Here is a 14,802-nt window from a genome sequence, read left to right on the forward strand (position 1 = left end):
AAAAAAAAAAAAAAACTATGATGGGGCTTCGATCAAAATTTGATAAATTAAACTTTTAATATTAAAAATAATGAAAGTTTTTAATAGTTATAGGATATAAATTTATCTCAATATTAAATATCTATAGACTATAATTAAATGTGTGAACTATAATACATAATTTTAGGATTATCTAATTTTATTAAGTTTTTTAAAAATAATATAAAATTTATGATCAGTTAGATATACAAAATTAATATTTAAAAATGATTTTTATGTCCATAGTTGAAATCTCATGAAATCTCTTAATTTTACAAAGATTTCATATAGTTATATTAAATCCATCAAATATCAAGGCATTCTTAAATTCTATATTTCCAAACAACATGAAATGGAATTTCTAATTCCAATCTCTTCAAATCCAATTATCTCCCTCATTCAAACACACTGAGATGAATGCGAGGATTATTTAACTAAATGATATTTGTTTGACTATAAATATGAAATCTAACTTTTTCAATTTTTAATTTACTCATTTTTATTCTTAGTTTAGTTTTCGTATTTCATGTTTGAAGGTCATTCTTAAAAAAAAATTGAAGATAAATGTTATTTCAAATCCTCATTCAAATTTCTCTCCATAAAAATAAATACATACAAACCAAACCCCACCCAACATAGAAAAAATAAAATTGAGAAGTAATTATATTTATTGCTTTTTATTTATTTCCAGAAACCAGAATAAACAAAGCGCCTGTATTTTTCTCCTTTTTATTTGTGAAGTCTGATTTTATTCAACATTTTGCAGGTTGGCAAGTTTCCATGGTTGTAGGAAAATCAAAAGCCTTTTCAGAGAGAGCGTGGGCGATAGTCCAACAGATGACTTCGAATCAATATGCAAAACAGACGGGGGCTGCAATAAATGGTGTCGTCCCAAATGTTACAGCGCATACGGGGACTTTGTTTTTGCGGACGAGATGACTAGAATATTATATCATCACATGACTGAATGACCCTACGTAGGGCCGGATCTTTTATGAAGTCAAGGAGGCCACCGTCTCATAGCCCAGTCCTCGAGGGAGTCCGACATATATGTTTTGAGTTGATGACTTACTGCAATAATTTTTTTGCCCAATATTAAATAAAAAGAAGAGTAATTTAAATATTTTTTTGTTTATAATGGATCAAAATCGATCTTTTCTTCAAATTCGGTTTGAACAATTTAAACAATATCAAGAGACTTTGGAACATTTGTTGAGTTTGGAGAAGCTAACGAGTTAGTCTTTAACTAGCTTGATGAAGTATTGTACAGAGTTTCAATAATTTTTAAGATGCTACCGTGTTTGGGAAAAATGAATGATTTATTCTCAAATACTTATATTGCATATAAGATTTTGTTAACCATCTTAATAGCAGTTGCATAAGCAGAAAAAAGCTTATCGAAGTTGAAGGTAATAAACATTTATTTTTGATCAATTATGTCACAAAATAAACTAAATGAGTTAGCTATGTTGTTGATTGACAAAAAAATAATCCGAAAATTACATTATACAAATTTGATATATTTTTCTTTCTAAACTTGCAAGACGATTATTATTTATGTAAATATTTCAAATATTTATTGACTTGTTTTTTTATATAATATATTGTTTCTTGTGTATTTATGTATTATTTATTATATTTATTACTTGTTAACTGAATTTTAAGATTATTTATATCAATAAAAAAAAACCCATTTTTAAAATTTTGCACTTCAGGCCTCCGAACACAGGTACGACTTCACACCCTACGTTTAAGCTTTTCATTTTTGGTTCCAAATTTGTATGTAAACTTATGATCACATACCACCGACACAAACGGTCTAGCGTTGGAATGGGATTTTGTCAAAAAGATACTACGTCTCAAACGATCCCTCGTTCTTACGGGGACGTCGTTTTAACTCTCATCTGCAAGATTCAAATAACGATTCCAAATTAGAGTATAAATTTGTGCCAGGACCGATTCAAACAACTCCCAAGTTTATTATGTTACAGGAAAGGTTATCCAGTATTAACAATTACAAATAGTTGCAATGACTAGGCACTATAACCAGATGTCATAGGATTCCATTTCGTGAAATTGTGTCTGCCACAGGCAGCCATACAAGCTTCCTCCATTTTTGCACTGGAAACCCCCTTATTGCACATGTTAGCAAATGCTCGCATGTGTTTCATGCCATACTGAGTTAATGAACCACAATGTGCCTCAAACAACCGAACCTGAGATGGACTCGTTTCAACATGACATCGAAAAAAAATTCAAGAAACATCTGCACAAGCTAAGTGATTAAAAAAACAAAAAAAGCTTACCATTGATTTCAAACACTCCCAGTCATCCACTAGCGGCAAACCACGGCCTCTCACGGAACTCAGAACTGACGGGCCATTTTCTGGACCAAATAAAACTAGGCCAATGATATCTATGCTGCCATCCAACCGTTTTCTGTGCAGTATTGTGTCGGTTATCTGCTTCATAAGTTCCGCCTTTTCCGTAGGGTCTTTTATGACTTTGTACTGTGAATATAACATATTCCTGTTCAGGATATAAGCTACCTAGTCTCTATGACCTATCCAAACATTTTACGGAGGGAAAAAAGAAAAAAGGAATGCTTGAACCACGAAATGTTGAACCCCATAGGCTCGAGGCCTCGATTCCTATTTTTGTTAAAAATGGCTTACCCTTTCCCACAGAAATAGGAGATCTGCGTCCCTCTGGTTGACAACATCCATGTGAGATCTGGTGTGGTGTACCCTGTTTGGCGGAAAGTCCATGGTTGCAGGATCAAAACCTTGAAACAGAGATAGCTTCTCGGGTTTAAATTCCTTGTTTCCATATTCCATCACATGAGATCCAGTATTGTAGGTATTATGGTTAGACGTTCTGTCCTTCACCTGCATAAAATGCGTTTTAAAAATTCACATGTTTTCCTAGCATGGAGTTAGCAAGCATTTGATTTGAATATCACCTGTTGATATTGTTGCCCTATTGTCTCTCTTTCGAGGTTGTGAGATTCACTATAGCAAAAATGATTTAGAATGAGTAGAAGTCACTTTCCAAATTCCAATAGTTAATGCTATTAGGGAATCTCAGCTTCAACAACTATTCAACCTTTGCTGATGCACAATATTTACGAAGAATCAAGATATTGCAAAATGCAAGATCAAATATCTAGATTTCCTCGAGAAATCACTTTCAACCTGCATGGCACCTCAAAGAACTGATGCACCATATTTACGAAGAATCAAGATATTGCAAATTGCAAGATCAAATATCTTAATTTCCTCTAGAAATCACTTTCAAGATGGATGGCAACAGAAATTCTTTGAATGTTCATAAATCACCAGTGAAGGAAAGTTCATACAATCAGGGCATTGGCTGTGTAGCTCCATCAATAATTTGAAAAGCAAATATACAAGGACAACATTAAACAAAAAAATTCTAATACCTGTCTTCCATCCAAGCAACACTATACAAATCTCCCAAACATGTGATATACTCCGGAGGTGGAGCAGGATCCATCCCTGGACAATAAGTTCCCCAGCTATTCTCTTCTACATTTGATGCAGTTGTCACATAGATGTTCAGGTTATCTGGCATCATCCCTTCAAATAAGCTCCCACTCTCGCAAGCTTCAACATATATAACCTATAAATTTACATTTTAAGTTCACAGGTCAGCTTATAAGAAGAACCTGACAGGTAGAAAATTATGACATGACACACCATTCAGTGAGATAAAACAAGGGGGCTGAGGAGACTAGGAACATCCATAAAAATTATAATGATAGTGGCAAAAGCCAAATTTTTGGAAAAAGAGACAGAGTGTCATTACTCTTGTTTTCAGCACCTCTAAGATTTTAGTAATTAAACAATTCATTTCTCAACCAGCAATGCTCGAAAACAAGTCCAGAATCGTGAAACCACTTGCCATTTCTCCGTAGGTTCCAGATGCATGCTTCTTTTTCAGAACTTCAACAAAATCCTTTGCATAAAGGTATGGCATGTTCGGCATTCCTGAAATTAAAATAAAACAAACCACAATTTTACAATTCGGTAAATAACACAATACTAGAGTCCAATTGATTTTTTAGTGATCAAGTATCAAAATAATTTACCTAGGACTCCTGGGCCACCATGATCAGAATAGTATATAAATATTCTCTCATTAGGTTTACTATCGACAACTTTCCCGCTTCCACCTTTTACAGAACTTTTGTCTCCAAGTATCACTGCATATAAGTTCTCAGCAGTAACTTGGTCACCAGTGTAATCCTATAACAAGCAGCCGTCGAGGATATTTAGAATAAAGTCGTCAACTTGTTAATGTCAACTTATATTAAAAATCACTCTCAACGCCAACTTGATTTTTTCGAGCTCTACCATGTCTGAAAAAATCAAAGATCATTTTCCCAACTTCACAAGATGTTTTCAAATTTTATCCAGAAATACATTATTTCACCTGTCACAAATTCTTGTCTATTCCTGCATATTATAAAGCAAAAACATACAGTAACATAACTTTGACCTAACACGCATGAAACAAAGGAGTAGATTGAGAACTAACCAGGAGCTTGAAATATAATGCAAGAGTGACATATGCTTATTGTTGTCAAAACCACTTGCAAAACTGATCGATTATACCACTATTTGTTTTAGACAAAACAATAGCATATCCTAGACCAATAATAGTTCCAAACCATCAATAGCCTGGTATACACGATACTACAGCATTTCTTAACTGTAGAAATAAGATATATACAAAGAATAACTTTAACCGACAAGCAAAAATGTATGAGCAAATTTCTTTTCATGCAAATTCAGAATACCTTTGGAACGCCTTCGTAGACATCCCCACCTGTCGGATGGTTGATAATAACTCCTTTCCTTGGATTTAAATCATTATTTGCGATATCATCATACATGAAAACTATGATGTTCTCATCTTTCAGACCACCTCTTTTCAGTATCTGGTATGCATGACAAATATCAGCCTGCATCATCAAAAACGTGAAGTTACAAATCGTAGCGTTAAAATTTTCGATAAAACAGCAATTGGTACTACAAAAGTCGGGATCCAAGATCAAGTCCTCGACTCCATGAGTTGTAAATTACTGCGATAGGGATCGTTTTGCAAGTAATAATTGTCCCCACAGAGAGCAACTCGTGGCAGTTGGACTACTATACACTCTTTCGAACATTATTAATAAATATTAACTAAAGAACATAGCCAAGTGCCCAAAGGTTCACTAAATACGTCATGAGTGGCGCCTCTGAAATCTGAATACACCTCCACCGTACAAGTTCATGACTTGGATATTACTTCCAGATATAATTCTTTTTCTCCTACTTTCTAGTTTATATACGATGAACGTCACGTACGTGTTGAAATAGAACTTCTATTATGACGTATCTCCCAATCTCAAGCATGTGGAAAAAGTGATTTCAACACAAACAGATAATAATTGGCATTAAACGCCAACAGATTTCAGCAAAAATAAATCCGATCCTGAGGATTTTATAACCCATTTCTTACTACTTTGACAAAAACGCAAGAGAGGAAAACTCAGACGACTTCCCTTTCTCTGTTCAAAACAGAAATTCTTTTTACACGCTATTCGAATTTAACGGATTGAGAAGTTGAGGTGATTTAAAAGCAACTAGAAAACGAAAATCACAAAATATAAACACCACATATAATTAATCTCACACCACTTGGGATGTAATTACGGTCAAGAAAGTGATAAACATTTTAATAAAAACTTCACCTGATGTCGATAATTCCCATACCCATTCGAACCCGCCACCAGCACCGCCCATCTCGTAACTTTCTCCACCGTTTCGGCTCCCTCCACCGGCAAACGAATCATCGGGTCCCATGGGTCTTGCCACCTTATTCCTCTAACTTCCAAAGACAGCGCCACTACCAGAATCATCACCACCAGAATGGAAGTAAAACGAGAAAGCGCCATCTTGAAATGCAACACACATACTCAGTGCGTGCTTTTGTATATGTTGAAGATGAGTGCAGCCATGCAAAGCTGAAGAGTGACACCTGGGAGGGAAGAATGGGAGGTGGGTCCGCAACTGGAGATTGAGTAACATGTGGATACGCACGGGGAGATTGTAAATTTGTTATCAATCATTCAAAGATGTGATCTGGCGTATCGAGACATTCTAGGCCTCCGTGTTGGGTTTTTTAAACAATTTTTAAGAATTTTTTAAGAAAAAAACGTAGAATATAAACCAAAATATTAAGTAGCATATATTATTCAAAATATTTATGACGTAATAAAATAACATATAATTTTTTTTCTAAATAATCACCTTAATATTATAACAGCTTGCCATTATAGTAGTACACAATATTCAAATAATAATAGCCATCATCATTATTCTCTAAAATAATTTGTTATTAATTTTTCTCTTCCATACAACCATTTATTTTTTTACAAAAATTAGAACAAGAGGTATTATATATCATTTATAATTATAATATATTAAATTTATGACCGATGTCATTAATGTATTTTTCATGAAAACAATATTTTAAGTGATGGTCAAATTATTCCAGAAAAGTGTAATATTTAAATTTAAAATATAAATGACTGGAACATTAAAATTTGTAAGAAGAAATAATATATGTCATCTGGAATATATTTTAATAATATACGATTTCATAAATTTATTTTCCACTAAAAAAAGCTTAAATAAATATTCAAAACATTTTTCATGAACAATTCCAATTGATTTTGTTTGCATTCTCATGAAAAAAATAACGACCAATTATTTTTCAGAGACTTAAAAATTGGACTTTATATATATATATATTTTCGCCCTTTTGGATTTGGATTGTAATAAAGATTAGAAGTTAATGAAATTGGACTAATCCTTTTGGGCCTCTTAATCACTTTATGTTTGGTTTAGTAACTATTAATAAATTACGTTTTTTGGGCATATGAAGATGACTAAAATAATTACTTTTGATTATTATATTATATTATTGTAGTATAATTTTATGACTTATTCTTGTGCGTTTTAGATGCTAAGCCACGGCACTTAGATAAAGTCATAGAAAATGGGAGAAATTGTGTTTACATTACAAATAGAATAAATTATAATTAATAATATTATTTATCCTATTTTACTGTTTTTAACAACGTACTCTTTGGTGTAAAACACCACGCATAGTTGTTGTTTTCAGTCTCTATTAAAAAAAAACGTTTCTTATTATCCATTATTGAGATTTGGGCCCGGAAATGTAGAATCATTTGGACTGGACCGAATCAACTAAATTTGGATTGGGCCAATCTTTTACTTTTTCAGGTCAGAATATTCTTTTACATTTACAGCAATTATTACTCTACAATGTTCTACTGCGTGTCCCGATCTTTCTAGAAACCCCCGACCGAAACCTCTAGGAACTCCACCTTTTTTTTAGTTTCTCCACCATCGTAAACCCTAATAGTCCTCCGCCCAATCAATATCCTTTTAGCACTCAATTCTCTTAATTGTTGAAACCACTCATGGCTGACGAAGCCAAGACCAAAGGGAACGCTGCATTCTCTGCTGGAAATTTCACCGACGCCGTCAGCCATTTCGCTGAAGCCATCAACTTGGCCCCTACCAACCACGTCCTATACTCCAATCGATCCGCCGCCTTTGCTTCCCTCGGTAATTTCTCCGAGGCCCTTTCCGATGCTCAGAAGACCGTCGAGCTTAAGCCCGACTGGAGCAAAGGCTATTCTCGTCTAGGTGCGGCGCACATGGGCCTTCACAACTATGACGATGCTGTATCCGCTTATAAAAAAGGTATCGAGATCGATCCCAGCAACGAAGCACTGAAATCGGGATTGTCCGATGCCGAGGCGGCATCTGTCAGGGCCTCAAGGCCTAGGACGGTTCCGGGAGCTAGCCCATTCGGTGATGCTTTCGGTCCGGAGATGTGGGTGAGGCTGGCGAACGACCCTACTACACGGGGGTTTCTTCAACAACCAGATTTCGTGAAGATGATGCAGGATCTTCAGAAGAATCCGAATAATCTCAATTTGTATTTGAAAGATCAGAGGCTTATGCAAGCTCTGGGGGCTTTGTTGAATTTGAAGTTCCAAACAAGGTCACCGGAGGAAGATGCGGAGATGCCGTCGGCTGCAGATTCCTCTTCATCTACTGCTGGTGGGTCAACGGAGTGGAAGAAGCCCGAACCTGAGCCTATGCCTGAACCCGAAACTGACCCAATGGAGACTCAGGAGAAGGAGAAAAAGGAGATTAAGGCCCAGGCCCAGAAGGAGAAGGAGAATGGAAATGCTGCGTACAAGAAGAAGGATTTTGAGACCGCAATTCAGCATTATTCTAAGGCCATTAATCTGGACGATGAGGATATTTCATTCTTAACTAATCGAGCAGCTGTTTATTTGGAGATGGGCAAGGTTTATTTAATCATTCCCTATTTTGGTTTGTTTTTAATGCAATTTTCTTCTGATATCTAGTATTTTGGCGGTCAGTTTCCGTGGTAGTGTTGACCCTTTAATAGGAATAGGAAATTTTCATTACCTTGAGCATTAGACGTGGAGCAAAATTGTTGAATATATTTCTATCGTAGGTTAAACTAAAAGTAAGTAGTGTAGTGTCGGTAAATAATTGGTTTAGCTATGTCTAGTCATTCATTTGGAATTTTGAAAGTGTCAGCACAATCCAATTATTGCCAGCTAGAGCTACTAGCATATCTTTATTAGAGTGATTTGAGATTGTAAAATGTGCATGTTGTCTAATTTTTAACATCAAACTAATTAATCTGTATGATAATCTGACGAGCTTAAGGTATTATCAAATGATTTGATTTATATATTAGGGGCACCATATTCTATTCTCGTATGATTTTTCTGAACTATGTGTGTTTGCTTGCTCTTAATGCCCATGCTTGATCTAGCTGAATTGGTCGCTTTTATGTTCATTTTACAATGTTAATCAATAGTTCAGAAAAAAAGATATATGCTCGTGAAACTTTTCAAGTGTTTACAACTAGACCACATGAAAAATTGTAAATATTTTCTTCTTTGTCAGATTCTAATTTGATCTCATCTTCCGTATCATAGTTTTCAATCGCGTGTAGAGCAAAGGCTACCCGTGGCTATAGCAAGTTGCTTAGTAAGGGCTATTTGAAAGTAAAATGTAAAAAATATATAAATATATAATATATAGCATATAATAACATAAATCCAGACAGTTTTTGAATAAATAACAATAAATATAAGTCCGAAACATATAAAACCACAATTCTAAAATAGAAAACATAATCTACTATTCATCTTCTTCATCAAGATCGAGACCATTTTCTTCATTTGAAATTGCATATCGTTCGGCATCATTCTCTTTTTCACTTTCTTCGTTAAGGTCGAATTCATCTAAGATCAATTGTAGTAGATGTTCTTATAGGCCTTTTCCCTTTGGACTTAGATGTGGCCGCCTTCGAGCTTCTTTTAGGTGTAGATGTGATCGTCTTTGAGGCCCGTGTAGATGTAGGGGTCGCCTTCGAGGCCTTTTTTGGATTTCCTCAATGTATAAAGAGCTTCATCTACAACATTTCTAACATCTTGCCAATTGAAATCATAACCATCGTTAACAAATTCAGGCTCTTCGTCCTCCAATCTCCTTACCTAACCGTTCATTGTCATCAGTTATTTCATTCAATATGATAGGATCGATGGTATCACGACTATCGTATCTATCTTTAGAGCTCCGTTGTACTTAATGAAAACCAAATCGTTCAGGCGATTTTGCTCCAATCTATTCTTTTTTTTTTGGGAATGAAGCTGCATTTATTTATATATGTTTATCAAGTCATGAGGCACAAGAACGATTTCTTAAAAAAAATGTTCTGTAGCTTTGCTTTACGATAGCGCTCGCTACTTCGAAATGCACCCGTAGCCTCATGGCTTCGCTACAAATTCATTTTCATTAGGCTAAACATCATCATTTGTATATATTTTTCAGAGTTTTTAATTGATGTAAATTGAAAGTGTTTTAATTTAAGCGGTTAAGCGTGTTGAATGACGCTTAATGCAGTCAACCTCCAGTCGACCGTTTTCCCTTTTTTTTGCCGAAATTGTAGTGTTTTTGTCATGTTTCGCTTTTTATCTCGTTCAATCTGCGTTTAATCCCATTTTTTAGAACATTGGTATGGAGTATCAGTCTTTTATTAATTCACAAGGGCCAGAATAAAAATGACCCTGTTGTTGTCTATCATTTTTTATGTTGCATGTGAATAGTGTTTGTATATTTAATTCTATCAACATTTTCTTTGCTTTGTTCGGCAAAACGGCGGTGTCTTTTGTCTTTTTGCCCCAAGGCAGCCGTATTTTGTGACTGTTTCTCCTTACTGTCCCATACTGCAAGTAAAGTAACATATTTTCTAGCTATTGTGGTACTTAATTTGCAGCTTCATGTCTTCATTTTGCTATTGATTTAGTACGAAGACTGCATTAAAGATTGCGACAAAGCTGTTGAAAGGGGCAGAGAACTCAGATCAGATTTCAAGATGATAGCCAGGGCCTTGACTAGAAAAGGAACCGCCTTGGCGAAGATGAGCAAAACTTCTAAAGATTTTGACATTGCCATTGAGACTTTCCAGAAAGCCCTTACTGAACATCGAAATCCCGACACTCTGAAGAAGCTCAACGATGCTGAGAAGGCAAAAAAAGATCTAGAGCAACAAGAATACTTTGATCCGCAAATAGCTGATGAGGAGCGTGAGAAAGGTAGGACAGCCTTTTCTGCTCATCTAGTAGAATTAATCGCATTAGACAGTAGTTATTAGATAATTTTTTTTGTTCAATTGCAGGCAATCAATTTTTCAAAGAGCAGAAATACCCTGAAGCTGTCATGCACTATAACGAAGCGATAAAAAGGAACCCAAAAGATGCCAAGGTACTTTACACTCAGTGTTATGAGCCTGTTTCTGTGTGTACAGCTTCCTAGATGTTTTTATCATTTTTTATTTTATCGAATTTGCAGGCATATAGCAATAGGGCTGCTTGTTATACAAAACTTGGGGCTATGCCCGAGGGACTCAAAGATGCTGAAAAATGTATTGAACTCGATCCAACTTTTTCGAAAGGTTACACCAGAAAAGGTGCCATCCAGTTTTTCATGAAAGAGTACCAGAAAGCATTGGAAACATACCAGGAGGGTTTGAAGCACGATCCTCGAAATCAGGAATTGCTTGATGGTATCAAGAGGTAGTTTGATTATTGCTTCTTTTTGTTAATGTTTCAACTCATGCTGCTGCTATGAGTCGTTTTAATTCCTATAGCATAATTATTTGGAGCCCATCCTGTTTTCTTGCAGATGTGTGGAGCAGATAAACAAGGGTAGTCGTGGAGATTTGACCCCAGAGGAATTGAAGGAGAGACAGGTAAACGCACTTTACTTTCAGCATCCTTGTAATTTAGCTATGACTACTATTCTGATTATATTTATGCGCTCTATTTACAGGCTAAGGGGATGCAGGATCCAGAAATTCAAAACATTTTGACAGATCCAGTAATGAGACAGGTACGGGTGAAGGATTCTTTTGTGTGCTGAACCCCTCACCATTGGATTATGCATATCTCACGGACATGTCCGGTTAATCTCATGATCAAATGGTGTTGAATGCACTTGTTGAGTATCACTGTGATAGGCATAGAGTTATATTGGGCATGATTTTCTCTAAAACTTTTTGGCCCCATTTCTAGTTTCAATAGTCATAATGACGATACTTCTCGAGGTTGAGTTTTTCGGCTTAGTTAACTTATTGACAATTTGACATGTCTCAAGGTTAGCCTTAACCTTTGTTATTATTCAAACATAGTTGGTCTTATTGTATTCTGGCTTGAGTATTGATTATAGATGTGATGCTTCTCGTGCTGGAATAATAATAGGTCCTAGTTGACTTCCAAGAGAATCCGAAGGCAGCACAGGAACACATGAAGAACCCTCTGGTGATGGACAAGATACAGAAGCTGATAAATGCAGGAATCGTCCAAGTCAAATAAGCAAAACTCGACAGGATACGGAGGAAGGAGCAGTAATTAGATATCTATTTAATGGAATTGGTGTGACCTGTCGCATTTTTACAGTTCCGTGGTATTTTGATCCATGTCCCTTCTCATATGTTTACTCACATTTGGAGCCTGTATGACGGAGTTGCTACTCACAGATTAAGCTTAATTGAGACATTTCCTGTTATGATTATTGTCGTTGATCCTTTGGTGGAAAGTCATTTTAGATTTGTAAGTTGGTGTGTTGGTATTTTTATGCATTGATTTTCTATTGGAGCCATTTCATGTGAAGCACTTTGGCTTGGTTACACCTCTCTGACTTGAAAAAATGGATGTGTTTGTCTGGGTCGATTTTATATCAATGGAGTTATGTGATTTGATATTGTATCTGAAATTTGGATGTTAGATATCATTTATGATCAATTAATTTGAAGTCTATTCAGTGACTTGCATTTTTTTCCCCAAAGAGAAATTGATCAGCGTGTACGCTGTTTTGAAAAATGAATTCGAGGATTTTATTAATGGCCATCGGGTCTACTTTTTAATTCCAGGAAGTTTTGGGGTCCGTTTATTGAAGAGGGATTTGGAACGACTGAAACAAACTGTACTGAAATAAAAATAAATTTGAGAGAAAAAATAAATCAATATTTTTTTCTTGCAAAAATATAAATGTATGATTGGAATACATAATTTGTCGACAGGAAAAGATGATAAAAATTTCTCGAATATCATTCATAAAAAACTTTAGTAGAGAAAAATATGTACAAAGAAATATGAATAGATCTCACGCATATCCAATGAAATATTGGATACCTTTAGTGCTGGATTGTATAATTAGATGTCCAAATCTAAAATCGATTACATTTCTTAACTTAATTGTCATCATATTATTTTTATTTATGCATCCACCGTTTTCATGGATGAGTTTGAAGAGAATGCGATATATCGAAACAGAGTATTCCCCCAAATTGACATTTTAATTTTATAATCTTCTAGTATTTTATTTAATTATATATATATATATATATTATTAATGATGTTTTAAAAAGGTATAATTTATATTTAGTTTAGCACATTAATATAAAACCTTCAACCAGTACAAAAACAAAAATTTCACGTGGCAAGTAGGTTTCACATGGTACGCACATCAATGAAGCAACGCTAGTCAAACTCATCTTGAAAAATAGAAGACTGATATATTATTTCAAAATTATATTCCGACATATGATGTATGTTTGATTTTTTTATTTTTATTTTTTTGGAAAAAACGTTTTAATTATGTCGAATCAAACAAAAATTATATCACTTTTTTAACAAAATGTGTTTTACGAGTTATTTTAAAATTTAGTTTCTCAAGTTAAAAAAGTTTATTAGCTTAATTTATGAACCCACCCGAGATGAAAGTACGTTGTTTTCATATTCTAAAAAAATATTCTAATATTAATTTTTAAAATATTAGGTTTGCTTTGATTTTTTTTTTTTTTTTTGTAATTTCAAAGTTAATTGGCAAATTAAATCGTATTCAAAGTTTTGAGTCTTACAACAAACTAAATTATTTGTATTTTTAATCCTTGTAATTGTTGGGAGCACGTGGGATGATTGATTCACTTGAGAAAATATAGTATATAGACGTACTATATAATTGAGTTTTCATTGAAATAGAAATTGGTCAATGCAAAATCCACTTGCGCATTTGGGGGACAAAGGTTGAATTTTTTCCACTTTTTGCAGCAACAATTGGACTGTGGTTTTGGTGAGGGTCTACCCAATCCGATGACTTTCCCGCACACGTTGAGAAGTTCTCCCGGTAGAGGATAGAATGAAACATTACAAGAAAACAATCTCCAAATCCTAATAGTTATTACCTCATGTGAACCACAAACAAATTACACTAAACATTAAACACAAATCTGATAAGAAACCTTACAGAGTTACATTACTCAGTTTATTCAAACCACCTCTGCAATAGTAGGTATCTGATCATGGTAAATTAACACAAAATGAAAGGCGATCGAGTTCATGCATGCGTAGCTGCAAAGCGATTAACCAATGCAAGTGCATTACTTGTAACTTGTGCGCAATACGAGACTCTACTCCTTATAGCCACCTTCGCGTATCCATCCGTGGAAGACCCCGAGAATCCATCCAGGCACGTAGTTTGGTCTGTCAGAGCCGAGCTAACCCATGTCTGCACGTTGCTAACGTGCCATAAGAAATCCTGATTCTTCATACGACGTTTCATCCCCTCAAGCTCCTTTATTGAACTGGTGAGCTGATTGACTGCGTTCCCTATATTGTCTACGCAATCTTTTGTGGCTCGGAACACAATCGGTTTCATTCCCTTTCTGGTAAGAAGTTTGGAGACGAAGCTAGACACATATAGGGCTCGACTTAGACTTATTGAAAGAGCAATTTGAGCTAGGTTCCAGGGGCTTTTCTGGATTGTGGTGGAGTAATTGGAGAGGCATTGGATGCAGAGAGCCGGATAGCGAGTGGATCCGCATTCTTCTTTGATAAACTCTATGGGATTAGGGTTTGAATGAAGAGCGAATTCTGCTGATATTTTAACAGGTATGTGTTGCGAAGATAAGAGAAGAAATGCCAAGAAAATGATGTGTTTTGCCATTATAATTTCGAAGTGTTTAAGCAAGTGTGTTCGGGGAGTTTTATGCTGAGTTTAGAGGAGCTTCTTTGAAGGGCCACCTAACCAATTTTTTTTTTTTTTTTTTTTTTTTTTTTTTTTTTTTTTT

At 35.0% G+C, this 14,802-nt stretch overlaps 3 protein-coding genes across 3 annotated transcripts; 1 reads left to right on the plus strand and 2 right to left on the minus strand.

Annotated features, from left to right (window-relative positions):
- Positions 1-1,977: 1,977 nt before the first annotated feature.
- On the minus strand, positions 1,978-6,153 carry LOC140969903 (vacuolar-processing enzyme-like). The gene is made up of 9 exons (XM_073431421.1): positions 5,780-6,153; positions 4,841-5,005; positions 4,130-4,286; positions 3,943-4,028; positions 3,461-3,660; positions 2,981-3,029; positions 2,694-2,906; positions 2,325-2,528; positions 1,978-2,234 (listed from the first exon to the last, which is right to left on the minus strand). Exons 1-9 carry the CDS (start codon positions 5,981-5,983, stop codon positions 2,052-2,054), a joined length of 1,461 nt encoding a protein of 486 aa, XP_073287522.1. The 5' UTR covers positions 5,984-6,153; the 3' UTR covers positions 1,978-2,051.
- Positions 6,154-7,388: 1,235 nt separating this feature from the next.
- LOC140969907 (hsp70-Hsp90 organizing protein 1) lies at positions 7,389-12,239 on the plus strand. Its single transcript, XM_073431425.1, has 7 exons — positions 7,389-8,440; positions 10,480-10,768; positions 10,852-10,937; positions 11,025-11,248; positions 11,358-11,424; positions 11,505-11,564; positions 11,933-12,239. The coding sequence occupies exons 1-7, from the start codon at positions 7,538-7,540 to the stop codon at positions 12,044-12,046; spliced, it is 1,743 nt and encodes a 580-aa protein (XP_073287526.1). The 5' UTR covers positions 7,389-7,537; the 3' UTR covers positions 12,047-12,239.
- Positions 12,240-13,763: 1,524 nt separating this feature from the next.
- On the minus strand, positions 13,764-14,762 carry LOC140969908 (21 kDa protein-like). Its single transcript, XM_073431426.1, has one exon. It carries the CDS (start codon positions 14,676-14,678, stop codon positions 14,070-14,072), a length of 609 nt encoding a protein of 202 aa, XP_073287527.1. The 5' UTR covers positions 14,679-14,762; the 3' UTR covers positions 13,764-14,069.
- Between the last annotated feature and the right edge of the window lie 40 nt (positions 14,763-14,802).

Source organism: Primulina huaijiensis, unplaced genomic scaffold (genome assembly GCF_012295235.1).
Source record: "Primulina huaijiensis isolate GDHJ02 unplaced genomic scaffold, ASM1229523v2 scaffold43071, whole genome shotgun sequence".
Taxonomy (NCBI): Eukaryota; Viridiplantae; Streptophyta; class Magnoliopsida; order Lamiales; family Gesneriaceae; genus Primulina; species Primulina huaijiensis.

What these genes read in the sequence shown, in the direction of transcription:
- LOC140969903 (XM_073431421.1), bottom strand. Translation starts at nt 5,983, where the DNA reads ATGGCGCTTTCTCGTTTTACTTCCATTCTGGTGGTGATGATTCTGGTA. An exon ending in TCTACGAAGGCGTTCCAAAG is followed by an intron (nt 4,287 to 4,840) that starts GTATTCTGAATT and finishes TGCTTGTTATAG; the next exon opens with GATTACACTGGTGACCAAGT. An exon ending in CTGGAACCTACGGAGAAATG is followed by an intron (nt 3,661 to 3,942) that starts GCAAGTGGTTTC and finishes GTAAATTTATAG; the next exon opens with GTTATATATGTTGAAGCTTG.
- LOC140969908 (XM_073431426.1), bottom strand. Translation starts at nt 14,678, where the DNA reads ATGGCAAAACACATCATTTTCTTGGCATTTCTTCTCTTATCTTCGCAA.
- LOC140969907 (XM_073431425.1), top strand. Translation starts at nt 7,538, where the DNA reads ATGGCTGACGAAGCCAAGACCAAAGGGAACGCTGCATTCTCTGCTGGA. An exon ending in TTGCTTGATGGTATCAAGAG is followed by an intron (nt 11,249 to 11,357) that starts GTAGTTTGATTA and finishes GTTTTCTTGCAG; the next exon opens with ATGTGTGGAGCAGATAAACA. An exon ending in AGGAATTGAAGGAGAGACAG is followed by an intron (nt 11,425 to 11,504) that starts GTAAACGCACTT and finishes CTCTATTTACAG; the next exon opens with GCTAAGGGGATGCAGGATCC.